This window comes from Acanthaster planci, linkage group LG11 (genome assembly GCF_054643075.1).
Source record: "Acanthaster planci isolate LZ-2023a linkage group LG11, COTS_SCS, whole genome shotgun sequence".
NCBI classification, from domain to species: Eukaryota; Metazoa; Echinodermata; class Asteroidea; order Valvatida; family Acanthasteridae; genus Acanthaster; species Acanthaster planci.
Window position 1 is genome coordinate 2,431,187 of NC_141787.1, and position 19,256 is coordinate 2,450,442.

Consider the following 19,256-nt stretch of genomic DNA (forward strand, 5'->3'; position numbering starts at 1 on the left):
TGGTCCAAGCGCTGATTCTCGCCCTCACGGTTTTCCTTCCTCCATGCTCTTGTGCTCATGACGTAGTCACTTCGGTACTCGTAATGTTGCGGAACGTTTCTTTTTTTAATCACAAAAATGGAACTTCGATCTGCACCTTGTTCTCCTTTCGAACTTTTTAGTTTGCTGAGTCTATAGCCTATGTACAGTACACCAAAGCAGTGTAGTCAGGAGGGGGCTTGCTATAGTGCGGTGCACTGCCCATAAAAATCGCCCTCCTCGCGCTCCTTCCTATGGTGTTCCATATGTGCCAGTCGCATTTATCGACGGGCGTCGCATTTTTCAGCCGGCGTCGCATTTTTCAGTCGGCGTCGCATTTTTCAACAGGCGTCGCATTTTTCCGCCGGCGTCGGATTTTTCACCGGGCGTCGCATTTTTCAGCCGGCGTCGCATTTTTCAGGCGGCGTCGCATTTTTCGACGGGCGTCGCATTTTTCAACAGGCGTCGCATTTTTCACCGGGCGTCGCATTTTTCGACGGGCGTCGCATTTTTCAACGGGCGTCGCATTTTTCAACAGGCGTCGCATTTTTCGACGGGCGTCGCATTTTTCACCGGGCGTCGCATTTTTCAACAGGCGTCGCATTTGTCACCGGGCGTCGCATTTTTCGACGGGCGTCGCATTTTTCTACTTGCGTCGCCTGTCAATGTGAATAAGCCATTAATCATCAATGGTCCACCTTGGTCCAGTCGGACCTGACGTTGTTGACGTGGATGCTAAAAGTGTGCGTATATTTTTTAATGATTATGGAAACGGATAAATTAGCATGTATACATCGATTACCTGTATGTAAATAAATTAACAGCCCTTTAATGAACCCGCTTACTCGTGGAAGTTCACCTCACTCAATTTGGTTTCTCACTTCTGCAAGCCTTTTGAGTGAAAATGTTCCCGTACTGATGATTACTAGTTGCTAAAAATATCAAACCCAGTACAGTAGGCCTATTGTTCACTCTGGTTGGTATGGATTTGCCATTTTGAAGACATGATTCCCGAGGGAGCGTTTATCGCAGTATGGTCTATTATTTAAAATGTAACTACCCTCGGCGAAGAAATGTCACGCACCACAACTTAGAGAAATTTTTGTTTTTCTTGGTTGAAAGAAGTAGTCAGCAATACAAAATCACGCGAACCTTTCCCAAAACACTTTTTGAACCATTAAAATCTGTCCAGAGGAAGCCAAGACTGATTTTTTTTTTTTCATTACAGTAGTAGAAAGGTATTTCTCACAATGGAAGTTGTTCAGGCAATGGTCCCTGGTTCAGGCATTCCCCCGGTGGAGGCCGTCTGGTCATGGGCTTGAGATCATTCATCTCTCTGTATTTGGAGGGGGGCTTGTGTTTATCACTCAACGAAATGACCTCCCAAGGTCTTGGGGACTGCCTGTTGATTTGGGTTTGAGAAGTGTCACTGTTGGAAAAGGGTGTTTCGTCGTAGCTGCTGCTTCTTGATTGACCCTGGGGTTACACACGTACTTGTACATGTGTTTCTGTCTAATTTTCTTTTTCTGTGACAAATGTTGTCGTACGTGTGAGATTCTCCACAACAGATAACTTCATTCTTTATTAGACTAGCTTGGAGTGTTTTATAATAAGCTGGCGGTACCGGTGATGGACGAGATCCTGGCCTCCCTCGGTCTTTCCGATGAAGTAATGAAGTTATTCCGTGATAACGGCGTAAGTGTTTTTTTTACGATGCCCGATTTCAATTGATAAATGCATACTTGCCACTTGAGTTTTTCTTATCTGGACACGTCATCGATAACTTGTTTTCTGCTGCTTAACATGAAGACACCACTGTTGCTGGCTCAATTAACACTGACAATACTAAATAAAACCCGAAATCCTGCGTTAATAAATTCGATAAAGAGAACTAACTGTCATTTTTTGTTTCCACAGGTTGGACCCAATGAGGTTATGACTGCAAGCGATTCAGATTTCCAACTCCTAGGTGTTGCCAGTATTGGCGATCGGATAAAAATCCGTCAGAAATGTAGAGAATATGTAGACAGTAAGTACTACCTGTACTGGATTCGATTATTTACAAGGTCATACCAGAAGTAAATATTTATTCGGTATTCGAAGTTAGCAACCTCAATTATTCTATAATGGCCCGAGAAAATTGCAGTAGAATTCGAGATAACTCAGTGTCGACTGGACGTGACTGAAAGAAGAAGACTAACCGAGGAGCTGTAAAATTATGCAGGACTTGCATACTGTTAAAACAAGATGTAGTCCAGTCACAAAACTTAAGAAAGGAAAGTGTCTTGGTTTCATTCTTATTAGCCATATGAAAGTTCACCTTAAAACAAAGTTTGTACTGTAGACATAGATGTAGTACAAGTTAGATATGTCTGTAGGCTACACATAATGGAATAGGCGGAAACTTTACATGACAAGGAACTGGTTGTGCAGTAGAATGAAAAGGCGGCGATTTCAGACATAATGGAAAATTTGTTAAAGTTAAATCTAAAGAGGTGGAATGCTAATCTCGCTAAAATGAATAATTACAAATTATCAAAGTTACTGTGGAGTACCTTTACCCGTATTTCAACAGAAAACGGATATGGTTAAGTTAATGCTAAATTTTTTCAAAATTACATGGCCGCCTGATCGAGAATCAGGGAGGAGACTTCAAGAATGTGTCAACTTATTGTCTGGTTTTATTTTCTGTTTTCATGTTAAAAGGTACTGCCGCTACAGCACCCGTGGTAACAAAACTGAGGAATATGGTGAAAAGCAGGCGACTTGGTAAAACATCATTCAGATCAACCGGCAAACAGTGTGGGAAAGAATCACAAACACAGAAAATCACAGTTGGATGGAAACATCGTGATCGAAAGGGAGGTCCACTAAAGCAAGTGACAGCAGCCAATGGGGGAGGCTCATGCCATATCCCATGGACATTCCGAGAAACTCATCTCTGGAGGAAATAATTAAGCTCTGCACGGATCTGTTTTTTCCAGGGGGGGAAAATGAGGCCAAAAGTGTTCGGTTGAAAGATGTCCACACCAACGTCACAACGTTCAGTGGGAAAACACTGGACTCGTTCTGTGTTGGTGAAGAGTTTACTCTTTGGCGTTTTTGCCAAGAGTTAAAGACCCACCCTGTGCGCGTGTACCTGGTAACTTCGATGAAATCGGATGTAAGTATACATTTCCTTGACATGTGACTGAATATGTTTTTAACGTATTTGTAAAAATTGAACTGCAAATTCATGTAATACTTGAACTGTAAAGTTTCAAGGAATAGACCAATTATATTTCGAGGCCTGCCTGCTTGCCGTAAAAAGCTTCCCTTTCAAGTCTTTTTACAATGGCCTAGCGAACTCTTTTATTTTTTTTTCATTGTTAAATACCATTGTGAGTTTTAGGATATGTATCCATCTATTATGCATTGTGCTGACATCAGTTAATGTTGCCTTCATGCCAGGACATATCTTCCGATGATGAGGCGGACGATGAGAACGACTTGCCCCATATCAACATCACTGCTGAGACATCGTCACGCTCAAAGGTGTGCATGCGATCATATTAACATTTTTATCTCGCTTACTTTACTAATGTGATTAGGTACAATAGAACGGGTACTCACCAAAAAATAGGTGTGACGTGGTGTTTTGAGACCGGCGTGTCATTTTTTCTATACTATTTTGGCCGTTTATACGATGTACTTTTAAGGATGTAGGATGTGTACATGTGTAAACATTGAAATGTAGGATAAATTGCAACAGGCATGGAATTACAGTTGGAGTCTTCAAAGATCAGTAACATACAGATTAGAGTGTTGACAGAAATGTCAAATATTAAAACGCTTTCCTAATCGTGTTACCGACATACTGTTAAGCGAAACTCTTGATATTGATAATGTCATTTACAGGTTGTGCCGAAATCCACCTGCTCGCTGGAAAACATTGCACAGCCAGACACTCCTACGGTGTCTTTTCCAGGCCACAGAAAAGTAAACTCTCTTCATTTGTTTTTCTTAATTAATATCAAGAGTTCGTGTGTTTCACAAATGAGTGTTCTTAGAGTAGTCTTTACGTTTTAGTTTGAATCAGTTTGTTTTGGATTTGTCAATTGCTTTGGGGTTCTCAAGGTTAAGACCAACTATGTTCCGTAATTTCAAGCGTGACCCTCTAGCGTCAGAGAAATAAAGTGTTGCCACACAGCCGACATTATTATAGTCCAATTGTTGTTCATGAAGGGAGTCTGTAAAATCTCAATAAGCCTGCTGAGAATACATGTGCTAACAGCTTTGAATAAGACCTGGAACACCGACAGGTTCCTTTGTGTCCGTAGTATCTAATGAAAACATTGCATTAGTGAAGACGTATCCTATGTAACTAATTGAACGCTGCAAACGAATCACGAGCTATAGCAACAGTGTTTTTAAGTTCAGTCACACAACTCAGTGTACCAGGCTTACTAAGGCTTACTGAGTTCTCATTTGCTGAGTATATGTTACCTGTTGTAGATTGTTTTCATTAATTTCATTCTAGGTTGGTGGAAGTGACAGAGAGGACCTGTATGAAACGTATGTCAACTTACTTGAAGACAGCGACGATGCACAAAGTGACGATGCACCTACAACGGATGTGGATGCAGTGACTACCGAGTATCAGTATGTTGCCGCAATTTTTCACAATATCAGAGTCATCTTACTCTTTAACAGTTACCTGCTTGGGCGTTATCTGGAAAGGCATAAACAATTTCCAATCGGAACATCCCAATATGTCTTTTCCAAAGATGTTCTTGCGTCCTGGAGGAGTTAATTGTGTTTTTCTTCGCTTTATCCGCTGCATGTTGTATCTGACTCGAACCAGCCAGCCGGCAACGGCAAGCTCGGTTACCGATTGAGTGATTAGGCCCCTAAGACGTTTGCACTTGTAAACGGGATGTCGTGGGCTCGAGTCCTACCCAAGACAAGCTTTTGTTTTCGACGTGCTCTCACTTGCACACTCTGAACAGTCAGGGTGGGGCAAAAAACAAGTGAATATGTGTTATTGTGTTTAGCGGTAGGGTCTACATGTAGTTCCTTTTTCTATGGAGGGCTTGAGAAGAATAGGTATTCACTCCCCAAATTTGGTCGGAATTACCAGGGGAAAACCCCGCCAAGGAGCAGAATATCTGAATGGGATTTTGTTGTCCCTGTTGCCTTCCTCGTCGATATTACCTTTGGACTTTCAAGTAAACAAAAACTGAAAAATATATTTATTACCATTTAACACTGTTTGTTCATTCATAGAGATGATCTGGAATCCTTGCCTGACATACACCAACGGGTAACTTCTCTCGTATCGAGCACACCTTTTACATTGATTGTTCACCGCAGAAAGATCCTGACGTCAACTAGGAGGGCCATCAAGTCCACTGAATTCAGTTTTTGGAAAACTCCCTTCGTGACATTTGCAGGCGAAGAGGCGGAAGACAACGGGGGGCCACGACGAGAATTTTTCAAGTAGACCTATAACCACGGGAATTGTTTTTTACCCTACATTGTACAGCCAGACCCGCCCTCACCTAACCCGTCCCACTATGACTATCTTCCCTGCCCATGCCCCTCGGCCCTGCCCATCGGAACACAAATTTTGATTGTTTGCTTTTTATGTTTTATCCAAGGCTGCTAATGGGCGAGGTGTTGGCCGGGGGAGTTTTTCAGGGTGTTCAGTCAGGAATGACGTTCACATACAACTTGCAACTTCTTAAAGAACAGGCATATAAGACCGCCGGACAGTTTCTGACCTGGAGCTTTGTAAACGGAGGACCAGGTCTTGCTGCCCTTTCACCTTCCCTTTTTGCTGCCATGACGGGTAAACATGTTAACCCATCAGACATAGAGCACATAGCTGACCCCGAATCTCGCGGAAACTTGATTAAGGTTAGTAAATCGTAATAGATCATACCAGCGTAAATGGTTTTCATATAACAGAAAAAATAGATCCGCTGAAATCGACGTTGTTCCGATGAAATAGACGTTTTTGATCTAGCTACAGAATTGCAAGGACCAACAGGAATACGAGAAGACAGTCCTTGATATCTCTGATTGGTTGATCCAAGAGGGAGTCGGCAAAGTCTTTGGGCTGCAGCTGAAGCAGCGTGACGAGCTTGTTAATGACCTTTTGATGCACGAGGTTTATTACAGGTACAATTTAATGTAACAAAAGAATAATTTTGGGTCAGACGAAGACTTAAAGAGTTAGCAATGAATATAGGGGAGTTAATTCAGATTTTTACTGGTCTCCTTCCCTGCTACCTGAGAACATTTATTTCGAAGCGTCTATCATAAACGGATTTGGTTGTATGAAACACAATTATTTTCTGCGATATGGGAATTTGATGTGTTCGTCAGACGTGTGTGACTGCATTGGGTGAGCTTAAGTACGAATTACTGGTCATAATACTTACTGACGGGAATACAAATATTAATAACTATATTGCCAAAGAAATCTTGTAGCGTTGGCATAGATTACATGATTTGCAGCAGCCCCTCCCCTTAAAAAGCCACCCAAAACAACCAACCCCCCCAAAAAAACCAACCCCCCCAAAAAAAACCACCCCCCCCCCAAAAAAAGGACGCAGGAAATAGGTCGTTATCTCCCGCCGTCTTTTCTGGAGCGACTGGACTCGACTCTCTGTATTGCACCTAATACTCGATTTGCACTCGATTTATTACAGCCCCATGACTTTCGTCGGGTCTAGGGTACAAAACCGCATTGATTCCACCCGTGTCACAACAGTCGATGACTTCATACATCCAAAACTGTCGTGTAAAAGTATTCGTAGACAGGCAAACCCCACAACGTTCCAAAAGTCCAATATACGTCATCAAGCTAGACTTATCCAGGTCTCACGTGTGTAATCACCACTAACGTTCCTAGTTGTAGAATTGCTAAAATTGACCAGTACAGTTTGATACTAATTTTGTCACTATCTTGCTTGGACTTGTCCTGATTCTTTTTTATATTAACCTGTTCCAGAGTACAACCAGCTGTAAACCAGTTCATTGAAGGCCTAGGGCCACTTTGGCCTGAAATCCTAAAGAACCCCACTGCAACGGCCCCATTGTTCGTGACCCAAAATAATGAACTGACACTACGAGACATGAAGAAACTCTACAGGATCAATTATTCACCTGATTGGTCAAACAGACACCTCTCTGAGGAGGATACAGTGTATTCCTTCGAAATCTTCCTTCAGCGCTGTGCCGGTAATTTTTTGTAGTTTTCAAAGCTATTGAAGCAGTTAATTCATATTGTATTATTGAAATCCATCATGGATTGAAATCCATGTCCGATTTGTTTGATTTCTAAATTCTTGTTATGAGCTCCTTTTTTTCTCAAGCACATTATGTTGGGGACGGGTTCACTGTTCATTGTTTTTTTAATTTACGGATGCAAGTAGATACATCTTCTGTATATGTGACTGTTTTAACATCTGGTTACAGAGAAGTCTGCAGATGTTTCCCTTGGGCAACTGTTGGAGTTTTGGACGGCGGCCGACAAGATCCCTCCTTGTGGGTTTACAGAAAGCCTTGTTGTGGACTTCTACACGCCTGTTACCGGAATCCGTCGTTTGCCCACTTCTCACACGTGTGGTCCAATTCTTAGGCTCCCCAGAGGCGTGGAGGAACCTGATGACCTCCAAGACCTGATTGTGGAAGCCATACAAAACTGTCAAGGTTTTGGAAAAATCTAACTCCTGTCATCATCGAACACCAAATAAATTCTAACTTCGTATCTGTTGACCATAGGCCGGAGACATCCGACCAAAAAATAATCGATAACCAACACGTAACTTTTCCTTGTGGCCATTGGTTGTATGTAATGAATGGTGGTGCTTTACGAGGGACTCGGGGCCCGGGGACAAGTGGCTTGTCGGGCGTTGACAGATGACAGCAAGTGCTAACCATTAGCCAAGGTTAGGGGCTATACATGTAATAGAGAGTCAAATAGGTTGTTGTTGTTGTTACACAATTTTTTTTTATCCCAGGTACAAGTAAATGTACATGGACGGGCTTTAGGCTTGAGTTTCTTTCACATGTAAAATGAACTTTTTCACGCATTATGTTCATGCCCAAACCTGGCTTCCAAGCGCTAAAATGAATTTAAGGCAATTTATAATCATATCACAATTTATTCCCCTTTAAAATTTGTCTTTTTCTAAACACACTCTGCAGCGTTGTTATGGTTTTCAAGATTTATATACACTGTAGTTCTGAACAGATACTACTTATTTCAGTGCCTTTTTTTTTAATATTTCTTCCTGCGCTTTACTCCGACCTCAATCAATTGTAAAGAACAAGAGGCTTTTTGATAAACGGTGAAATATATTACAGAAGTCGTTGAGGAATACTGGTGGAGAACGCACAGAGGAAAGAGGGTCATTAACTAATGCGAGGCATACATGGGATATCTCTCAACAGATTACTACTGGTATTGAGTGAATAATGGTGGGTAGTTGTGCCACTAAAAATAACACCGCCTTGGGAATCATGCAACGTATCAGTCGGCGAGACGAAGGCTGTTATCGGTAGAGAAACACTCCACCTGGTAGTCGATTATAAATAGGGGTCCACAGTACATGTACATTGCATGTTGGTCGGATTGCTCTGTCGGGCACCTATCGGAATTTTGAAATGGTAGCTTAGCTTTTGACTTTATCTGTAATCAGTTTCTATACAATGACCACATGTTCAAATAATCATTAGTATGTGTCGGCAAGGAGGAAGGAAAAGTAGGTTTGAATTAAGTTTAGCTCGATCAAAAACAACCAACGAGATGTCAGACCTGATAGTTGTTTGATGTATAAAGATAGTTCGTATAAGAGCGTGCTGTATGATTATGCTATGATACATTGTGCATAGCTTAAATCGTTTGGATACTGGCCGCTACCTGTCCTCAATAGCACCTCGGAAAGAGTACTGTTTGAATCTTTTTCTACATTAGTGGTCAGATTGTATTTATTCATAATTTCAGGCTACAGTGTTGGATAACGATTGCGGCAAAGATGTTGAATCTTGACCGAGTATGTTCACGAAAGTCGTTGGTGGATTGAGAGAATGCACGACAGAAATTTGTAAATTGTGTGTTTAAGCGTTCGTTGTGTGCAAGTTTGTGAGTTTTTGACTAACGTTTTTCCTACTGTTTCACGTCTGTATACTAATGTAGGCCAGTCTTACGTTTATACACTGTATTTCCCGTTTGGGTTTATTTATTTAACGAGTAAAATGTACCCATCAAGTTAGTTTCTAATACGTTTTGTTATTGTGGATTAGCGAGCACAATTTGAAAAACACACATTTCATGGGATTTTGACTATTCCTCAACTTCAAAATAAGCTTTGACATTCTACATCAGTGCACATTGTATACCAGTCATTCAGGAAAATTTGTTTCAACGAATGTGATTTCCGGTAAATTAGAACTACATACCGCTATCAACGCGAAGGATAATGATAATGATGAAATAATGGTATACTCGGTTTACATCTAAACGAGTTGAAAAGTATATCTACGGATAACAGAAGTTAAAAACGCTATATAATACAATATAAATAGGTAACAAGTTGTGTTAAATGCATGACAGATTCACATTCAAAAACCATTCCTACATAGTATAGTCTCTTCCTAAATAGTAAGTCTCTAAAATATCCACAGCATTGAATTGAAAAAATTATGTTGTGTTGGCTTGTCCTGTTATGATGGGAGTATAATAATTTAGTAAAAGTCTTATTATCATAATAAAATGGTTTATACACATGCTTGGGTTTCTATGTAAACCTTCCAATTTTGGGACTTTCCCTTTCATTCGTCACGGGACGACGGCGACGGACATTGTTTGTGCACAGTTTCACTCATTTTCTAGTTTGTCACATATCCACTGAAATAACTTAATGCCCTCTGTTATTGTGGAAGGCATGGCTTTGTCGTGAGCCGTCATAAGACCTTGCAGGACATCTTCCATATCGGTTGAAGAACAACCCCTAGCTGTAGGTGGTGTGGTGAACTCGTCCTTCACCGCAAGAATATCTGCAAGTGGCACTGGAATGCGATAATCACGTGTATCTGTGCATGAAAGAAATTGAAATGTTGGACAGTCTTCTGTTTTCAGTCAGTAGAACCACTATGCAGTAGGGCATTTATGCACTTTACAGTAGAAGCATTACTTTGAAAGGATGTCGAGGTGCTCAATGCACTAAATTAATGGAAATGTGCTGCATTCTGCAAAAAAAATTGGACAAGGTCATACCGTACAGTGTCGGTAAGAAATACATTAGGTCAGGTTTTCCGGGTAAAGCGACAACATTCGGGGATGCCCTTGTCCGGTGCTGGTTCCATTCTATTCTCACATTATCCAGCTCAGTCTGAATCATTTGGTTGAAGCAAAACCTGAAACATTCACTGAAATATTAAAAAATCAGTGACGAAAAAGCAACTGTTAGCTGGTTCTGACGACGTAGCCAATTCGATTTATGGAAAGCACTGTAACAGCGGTGAGCAAGTTTGATGTTGAATATCGTCAAGTACGCATCACCAAAAACAACAAGCGAAATAATTTACACCCTAGATATTCTTCCATTCATTACACATGACATGTATTTGTCAGACAACTGAGAATCAATAGCAATACTGCCTGGCCACTAAAAAAAATTTGACGTCCATTTTCTTAATTGCGTTAATTAAGTTATAGGGATAGGAAAATTTAGATGAAAATCTTACACTTGCAGCTGTGAGGTGCAATCTAAGATGCCATCAGAAGCCAACGCATGGAAGGTTTCAACCCAAAAGTTTTCCATCATGGCCATCAATGTCCTCCAAAAGCGTTCGATACGCTGTCAACAAAAACAATATGCTAATGCATGTAATCATGACTATGATTCTCTTACCTGCCCTGAGTTTACCTTTACGCAGTACGTCATAATTCTTCACTTTGCGTATCATACAATATCAAATGTGTCAGTGACATTTTAACATCATAAACTAAACAGGAAATGTTAAATAACTGGCCTACCTGGTTATGTGGGGACGTACTCTTGATAACGCAGTGGTTGTTCCCATTGTACTCTGAATGGAAAGCTTCTTGGATGTCCTCAATCAAGACATTCTCGGTACCCCTATCCATCTGAACACACCGTGGAACACCTACCAACAAGTCCGTACATTGTTCTTTTAAAAACTGTTCTTTGTAATTGATAATTTTGAAGGAGGCAAAGGACATGCAATAGAGGGTTTGACTACTAGTGTATAGTGTCAAACTCAAACATTGCATAAAACGTTAATCAAATTATATTTGGAGGTGGTTCCATTACATCAAAGATGAAATACTCACCTTCTATTTCTTGCAGAAAGTCAACGAAGTATGAAGCCACGACTTGCGGATCATTGTTTGTGTGTGCTACCCTGAGCCATAATATTCTCCTTGAAAAACTGCCGGAACATCAATTGGAATTATGGTCGGAGTGGTTTAATATGTAATAATCAGGAGGGTTTTTGGAAAACAGTCCTTAATTTTTGGAACGTACATTGCATTGACAAAACGCCTCAAATCAATGATCTACTCTTACTGCATTACATTGAATGAAATGGCTGACGCAGTTTAACAATAAATAACAATTTGTACAATATATGAAATAACACTTGATATGCTCATGCATTTTAATATAGAGATTGTTGAATGGGGACAATTTTGCTAAGATGGGTTGCATTTGTAATTTTTCTATTTCAAAACTAAACACAGATAATTGGTTGCCACTTTTCTAGTGAGCGTCAAGTCTCATCTCCTGAGGAAAAATGGACATTGAATTTAATAGCCCTAATGACTACTGGCAATGTTCTTACCCATCTATGGCTCCATGCAAAGCAAATCCATAAACCTTTAGCTTGTCATGCTGATCGACGTGGATTGCGTAATTCGGGCCTTCATTGACATAGGAGCGTCTCCTCAGTCTATGTCTTCCACGTAGTTCTACCCCTTCAGGGTCTAGCATGCGTTGCCCTTCAAGGACGACGCTCCTACCAAAAAAATAACACAATTTACGATGTCTAAAAACAAGAAGAGTAACAAACATTCAGATGAAAACTAGATAAGAAATTTATTGAGTCAGTAATTGACAATGTTTTATTCTTGTCGGTCTACCTTTGAACAATGATGCTATAGCGTGACAACATTCTTCTTGCCATGGCCCGGCATCCCAGATTGTGGCCACTGCCTTGTAATTCAGCCTACGAAGAAAAAGTCGTTAAATAAATAAGAAAGCAATTATCTTGTTGCCCTATTTGTATTTCCAAAAGCATCGGGAACTGAAACGTTCGTAGGATTAAAATAATTTACAGTTGATAACCACCACTACTGTATGCGTAACATCTTCTAGCATATGAAATACAGTACTGCAACATAAAATCATGTAACTCTACTTTTGAACACAGAAATTACTTTACACAAAACCTGCTTACAACCCACTGCCGTACAAAAAGTATTAGAGGACATGCACCAGATATTAAGATTGCGGGCATACGAGCAATGAAACCCAACAAAGGAATATTCAGTGAGTAAAATTGTTATATTTAATTAATTTGGTACAATAATAGCGGATCCAGAAAGTACTTGACACAACCACTGCTTGAATGAAACGTAAATAAAAAAGAAATGTAAGGCGAGATTTCAACCTAAAGTGTCTCTTTTCTCACTGCTACCGTATTTCAAGACGTTCTGTTATCCTTACCCGCAAACTTATTAGGAACCTGTTCAGTGTCAAGTCGTCAGGACTTCTTCTCCTAAGATTCAATTTGCGGAGAATTCGGTGCAGCGTTCTCAGGCTGACAGTACAAGGAATACAAACATATCCATCTTTATAAAACAATACACAAGTGTTATTTCCACGCATGGGCTGGAGGAAAGCGATACTAACCGTTTAAAGTCTAACTAATACATGTACATATACACAAATACTACAGCTATAGGCCAACACTCAAGTCATCCATGTCAACATATACAAATAAAGTTGGCCAATACCTGATGGTTATTCGATGACGAAGGACCAAAATTGAAAGAACCTCATCGTAGCTGTACCCTGCTTCAAAGTAATGACGGACCAATCGGTCTCGTTGTAGGATAGTGTCATTGCCGTCATTGTTGAAAGCATGTTGTGGTTGTAGCAACGTATACATTTCTACTCAGGTCGGAGGCTACAGCATGTAGGCTACAGGCTGTGTTATACCAGGCAAGGTATGGGACGGAGGGGTACCCCCTTACCTGTCCAATCCCTATACACACTCCAGACTATTGTTACCTAACATATCCCCCCTAGAAGTCTGTAAAGAATATCTGAGATTCCGATTAAACAATAACCAACACAAAGGCGGGGGTTCTCTCCGTCCAATAGCTCCGTCAAATGGGCTGTCTAGAGGTCAAAGTTAATGCTTTTCTTCCACAAATGCGACGCCGGTTGAAAAATGCGACGCCGGCGGAAAAATGTGACGCCGGTTGAAAAATGCGACGCCCGGTGAAAAATGCAACGCCCGTCGAAAAATGCGACGCCGGTTGAAAAATGCGACGCCGGCTGAAAAATGCGACGCCCGGTGAAAAATGCGACGCCGGTTGAAAAATGCGACGCCTGTTGAAAAATGCGACGCCCGTCGAAAAATGCGACGCCGCCTGAAAAATGCGACGCCGGCTGAAAAATGCGACGCCCAGTGAAAAATGCGACGCCGGTTGAAAAATGCGACGCCTGTTGAAAAATGCGACGCCCGTCGAAAAATGCGACGCCGGTTGAAAAATGCGACGCCGGCTGAAAAATGCGACGCCCAGTGAAAAATGCGACGCCGGTTGAAAAATGCGACGCCTGTTGAAAAATGCGACGCCCGTCGAAAAATGCGACGCCGCCTGAAAAATGCGACGCCGGCTGAAAAATGCGACGCCCGGTGAAAAATGCGACGCCGGCTTAAAAATGCGACGCTGGATGGCACATATGGAACACCATAGATTTGTGAATGTTGTCTAACCACGCATCGCTCTCTGTTTTATTTTGTTTTGTTTTTTGTTTTTGCATGCTCATTTGGGTAAGCCGAAAAAGCAAAGGACTTGTTCAAGTGGCGTGAGTAAGCTAAAGGCAAGACACCTTCCAGCTTATAATTCCATGATCTAGCCCAAGGTTGGCTCTGCCGTGGTGGGCTCGACGCAATAATGAGGTGAACTCTGAATCAATATTCACCAAAGATCGTATAGCGCGGCGAATATCCACCAATCTAGAGTTCCTGAAAATCAGGGATTAGATAGTCGAACTTAGAGTTTAAACAAGTCATTCATTTCATTATTTCACTATTCAGTATTAGCACTGTCGTTGGTGGCGCACAACATGGTAATCTTGCACGCACTACATACATTGTACATACAGTACATGCGCGATGCGTGAGACACGTAAAAGACGTAAAGCAGCGAATGACTGGCTAGAAATTTTGTCTCATTTTATGCGGGTACCCCATGAAAACGCGGTCCTAAATGCTTGTAGTGTGACCATAATTGACGGTATGTGTGCCTTATTTCTTTTTCACTTGGTCATGAACTGATGTACACGAGAAAAGTTTGTGCAAAAATTGAGCGAAGTGCACTTTTCATAATTCAGCGGACATGTACAGCTTACATTATTGCATGGAGGCTCCATTACAGCATTCCCACTTCCAAGATTGCATTTGCAGTAACCTTTCGCTGTGAAACTTACTCTCTCATCTAGTTCGCGGGAACTGGAGCAACTACTGTTTGTTCTGAGGCGGAAATGGACGAAGTGACTCCAGACTACGGCGATGATTTATTTGTGGAAGATGGTGAGTTAATGTGCGTGACTTGTTGCATGCCAGGGATCCTGATCATGATGTTAACTAGTTAGTCATAGGACGTGGTACGTGGTCATGATTTATGGTATGTAGTCTTGAGGGTATAAGCCAATTTGGTATTTCAGTCCCACATGCACCAACTGGCCCTGATGACCCTTTTTTTTTTGATAAACCATTCGCAGGCCTCAAATTTCATGACGGCCATGGCCGTCGGTGCCCTCCCATTTGGCCATGGTGCCTCCGAAAGGCATGAAAGGTGATCGTGTTTCACCGCCAAGATGGCAGCGTCCTTTTTTTCTCTTGGCCGTAGTGCCCTACATATGCATATCGACTGCCCCTGTTCAGCGAGGTACACGGAAAGCGGCATGGAAAGCGGCATACCCATCGTTCCTTGATTGCTCACATTCGACCGGAACACCGCGCCACGCCACAAAAATGCATGGCATGCACGCATAAAGCAGGGCGTGACTGCACTGTGTGTATGTGGGAATATCGTACACTCAGCCCGTCGTGCACCGGCAGCCCAGCCCACTCCATGCATACTGCACGATCGCAAGCAAAGCACATCACAGGCGACACCCGCCAGCCTATCCAATGACATAACATAATAGCGTATGCCTCAGCTAAGCATTTTGATGTACCATGCAATAATGTCAGTCTAGAACAAGTGTTCATCAATGTGTACGCGTTATCGGTATATCGAGAGCTCCATGTTTTTTCCTGCACACGGGACAATTGTATGGTTATGGCAGTATTTTAACTTGCACCACAATGTAGTGTTTGCAGTTTAGTGCTTCGTGCCATGGGCAATCCGAACTGTACATACACGACATCGGTATGGTCGATCGGATCAACCCTGATTATTTCTCACGTACATGTACACTGTACGTTGTGTGCAAAATCACTGGCCTGGCCAGTTTTTGTGGTATGCAAAATGCTGAGGAAAGAATGGCTGCAGTCAAAACAGACTGAAGCCTTTCAACACTTGGCTGCTGGTTCAGCACTTATCATGGACAGTATTATTATTATTATTATTTTATTCAGAAATCAATCAACTGAGCAACAGTCGTACACAGAGAAAACAAGATACAGTTGATTCATTCTGGGATAACCCAAGAAAGCCAATTACACAGGCTTATTTCCATTGGGGTCCCTTAAGTACATACATATGGACAAATTTACAAAATGACACATATACAGAACAAACAAAACATGAAAAACAGTAAACTATCAGTCCATTTACCCATTACTAATTACAATCATTTTCAAGACTGCATATTATTTAAAAATCGGGACAATCAAATACAAAAAACATTATAACGAAGTCACTTAACCCTCCCCATTTAAAATCTGTCCTATTAATTATAAACACTACATTTCTCTATTAACTGGCTTTTTATGATAGATGTGACTTTACTTGTTTTTTAAATATGGGAAGACTGGAGATGCTTTTGATGTTAGACGGCAGTGCATTCCAGTCTTTAATAGCTGTAACAAAAACTGTATTTCTACTGGAGTGAGTTTGAACAATGAAGTTAAGAAGACTTTGCCTTGTATTATAAGAGTATCTATCAAAAACACGGGTAAAGTTGTCAGACATATATTTAGGGGCTAAGTTATGAACCACTTTAAATACATGATTGAGTTTCAATTGAGTCACCCTATCCTGAATGTTAAGTAACCCCAGCCTATCGAGTTCTTTCTGACCAATATGGGCCCTTGAATTTTTGTCCATTATGAACCTAACCATTTTCTTTTGCACAATTTGAAATTTTGAAGTTTGCTTTTCATTCTTATGGATAATGCAGAATACCATGATGAACATGAGTAATCAAAGTAACATCAAATCAATGCAGAACACAAAATTTTACGTGGTTTTTCATTGGGAAAATTAGCCTGTCTGTAAAGAAACTAAAGTCTTTCCCCAGCTTTCTTAATAATTGAAGTAGCAGTGCATTCACCAGATAAAACAGGGTCTAGAATAACTCCTAGATATTTAACAGGTGAAGATGATTTAACCATTTCTCCACTGCACTTTACTGCAAATGAATCTGCTTTCTTCAATTTGCCCTTAGAACCAAACAGAATAGACTCAGTTTTACCCAAATGTAAAGATAATTTGTTGTCAAAAAGCCATTGCCCACAAGGCTCCAGTTCCATGCTTAGAGACATCCCTATGTCATGAGGGTTTTCGTCAGAAACCAAAAGAGCACTACATCAGCATAAAGTAAGAGTTTACATAGAACACTGATTGGCATGTCATTAACATAACACAAGAATAGTCAAGGGCCCAGTAAGCTGCCTTGAGGGATGCCACAAGTTAATCCAAGAGGTTTGGACTGTTGACTGAAACTATTTGAGTTCTGTTATGTTTCTGGTATGACTGAAACCATTCCACAGATCCGATACCCATAGCCTGTAACTTTTTACACAGTATTAAATGGTCCACTTTTGAAGATCAAGCGTAATCATTCCATTTTAATTACCAAGAGATGTTTGAGTACGGATATGGTCAGTTAAATGAATTAAACATGTATCGGTTGAAAATGAACTTCTGAACCCTGACTGGAAATTATAGAGGATTTTGATTTCCCTGAGCGACTCCTCCACATGAATATAAACTGCTCTTTCGAGCAATTTTGCACTGATGTTCAGAATGCTAATCGGTCTATAATTACTGACATCAGATTTACTATTTTTCTTGAACAAAGGCTGAACACGAGCAATTTTAAAATCATCTGGCACAGTATTGGTAGCTATGGAGGGATTGATAATGTGAGTCATTGGTTTTTGCAACTCGATTGCACCATCCTTCAGGAACCTTGTGGGAATGTTATCCAACCAGTACTCTTATTAACATTAAGATTATTCAATTCATTAACCCTAACCCCCTAGGCCTTTTAATAGGAACCATCCTGAATTCTCTGAAATCCTCAGATTTTCAACATTTAAAAATTGCATTCAGCCCAAATCCTCCAAGATCCTCCAAAATTTCTTGGAAATGTCATTTGGAGGTTTGCCTAACTACCCAAATCCTTCAAAATCCTCCAGCGATTCCTGTCATTATGTTGAGGCAGTGCGAATGGCACTCTTGAGCTGTGCAGTTGATTCAAAAGAAATATTGGGCTGCGTTTGTGCTTAACAAAGCACAGACAACTTAAGGTCTAATCCATGACCTTCACGTATGGCATCCTTCGAAATCAGCCATGCGCTTTTGCAATACACCCTGAATCCTCCAAATTCCTCCGTTATGCGGAAAAGGATTTTGGAGGGTTAGGGTTAATTGATGCCCATAACTTTGGTACGTTGATGGCATTAATGCCCTCACGTTTGGCTTTATTGTCCTTTATTTCAGCCAGTCCACCAATGCCAAATGGGAGTGCCCTGCAAAAATGAAATTTGAGGCCTGCATTCGGCACTATAGCAATGCACATGTTCCTACCGTAGTAGTTTTTTCAACTCACCATTCTGGTCAATTAGAAGTTAACTTCCCAGGTTAACAATGTTTAGCATTAGTATTTATAAGCAGTGGCTAAGTAGTAAGGGTCTTACTTGTCACTGTCAACACACCCTGACACACCATCAGCGCATGACGATGATAGTGCCGTCAATGAACAGTCATGACCGCTAACATCTCCAAACTAATTCTAACATACGTGTATGTGTGAATCGACCAAAGAGGCATAGGCCAACAGCTCTGACCACTGATCATACTGATAAGATGATGTCTAAGCAGCTTTAAGCCATTGGCAGCCTTGTTGTCATCTTCTGGGATATTATTCAGGTGCACGTGTGGCATAGGTGTACAGGTCATGCACATTTGTCATGCCATAACAACAGTGGGCGCCTTGTTGGAGATGGCTGGTTTACCCCAAAATTGCACCCAATAGAGAATGGTTTTCAACTATTCTGAAAAGAATAGTTTTATTATTCTTCTGTCTTGGTGAGTAAAAGTATTTAAAAAATATTAACCAAGCAAAATTTCAGCTTTATCCCTACATGTAGATCAAACGACCTTTTTAGTGACTGCCCTCTTTTTCTTATTGGATTATTGTGTAATGTTATCGCCCCTTTAGAGTGATGGTCCACGTTGCCCCCAAGGCAACATGGACGCTGAGGTTGGAGCTGTATGGAGAGACAATCTTTTTTGTCTTTCATGTACATCGTGCTGTTGAACTTCAAATTGAATGGGCTATTTAAAACAAGAACTTGCCAGTTGCCAGGAAGTTGTGTAAATTCCCTCTCATCAAAAGTGGTTTTAAGTGACTTAGTACCGGTTCTGTGAAGCACCACGCAGAAAATGGTCATGTGACTGTTACGTGAAAAAATACAATTCTGTTCAAAAAGGAACTAGTTTATCGAATCATTTTTACACGATATTTCATATGCAG

General features: G+C 41.0%; 3 protein-coding genes across 5 annotated transcripts in view; 2 read left to right on the forward strand and 1 right to left on the reverse strand.

Annotated features, from left to right (window-relative positions):
* The first annotated feature begins 1,399 nt into the window (after positions 1 to 1,399).
* Positions 1,400 to 9,498, forward strand: LOC110990165 (G2/M phase-specific E3 ubiquitin-protein ligase-like). Of its 3 annotated transcripts, none has more exons than XM_087143586.1 (11): positions 1,400 to 1,713; positions 1,936 to 2,047; positions 2,725 to 3,181; positions 3,469 to 3,552; positions 3,916 to 3,996; positions 4,538 to 4,659; positions 5,284 to 5,496; positions 5,658 to 5,916; positions 6,026 to 6,180; positions 7,016 to 7,245; positions 7,483 to 9,498. In XM_087143586.1, the coding sequence occupies exons 3-11, from the start codon at positions 2,924 to 2,926 to the stop codon at positions 7,731 to 7,733; spliced, it is 1,653 nt and encodes a 550-aa protein (XP_086999712.1). In that variant the 5' UTR covers positions 1,400 to 1,713; positions 1,936 to 2,047; positions 2,725 to 2,923; the 3' UTR covers positions 7,734 to 9,498. The 3 variants fall into 3 exon arrangements, with proteins under 3 accessions (XP_086999712.1, XP_086999713.1, XP_022110717.2); XM_087143587.1 differs by having other exon boundaries at positions 6,032 to 6,180; XM_022255025.2 differs by lacking the exon at positions 1,400 to 1,713 and having other exon boundaries at positions 1,887 to 2,047.
* A 337-nt stretch (positions 9,499 to 9,835) lies between these two features.
* LOC110990702 (uncharacterized) lies at positions 9,836 to 12,160 on the reverse strand. Its single transcript, XM_087143588.1, has 6 exons — positions 11,875 to 12,160; positions 11,366 to 11,463; positions 11,048 to 11,178; positions 10,756 to 10,868; positions 10,286 to 10,437; positions 9,836 to 10,101 (listed from the first exon to the last, which is right to left on the reverse strand). Exons 1-6 carry the CDS (start codon positions 12,102 to 12,104, stop codon positions 9,887 to 9,889), a joined length of 939 nt encoding a protein of 312 aa, XP_086999714.1. The 5' UTR covers positions 12,105 to 12,160; the 3' UTR covers positions 9,836 to 9,886.
* A 2,247-nt stretch (positions 12,161 to 14,407) lies between these two features.
* LOC110975799 (transmembrane protein 268-like) overlaps positions 14,408 to 19,256 on the forward strand; it is a 31,677-nt gene continuing 26,828 nt past the window's right edge. Inside the window, exons 1-2 of the mRNA XM_022228587.2 lie at positions 14,408 to 14,560; positions 14,766 to 14,856. Of these exons, the coding sequence (XP_022084279.1) occupies positions 14,808 to 14,856 (49 nt within the window). The 5' untranslated portion in view covers positions 14,408 to 14,560; positions 14,766 to 14,807. The remainder of the gene's footprint in view (positions 14,561 to 14,765; positions 14,857 to 19,256) is intronic.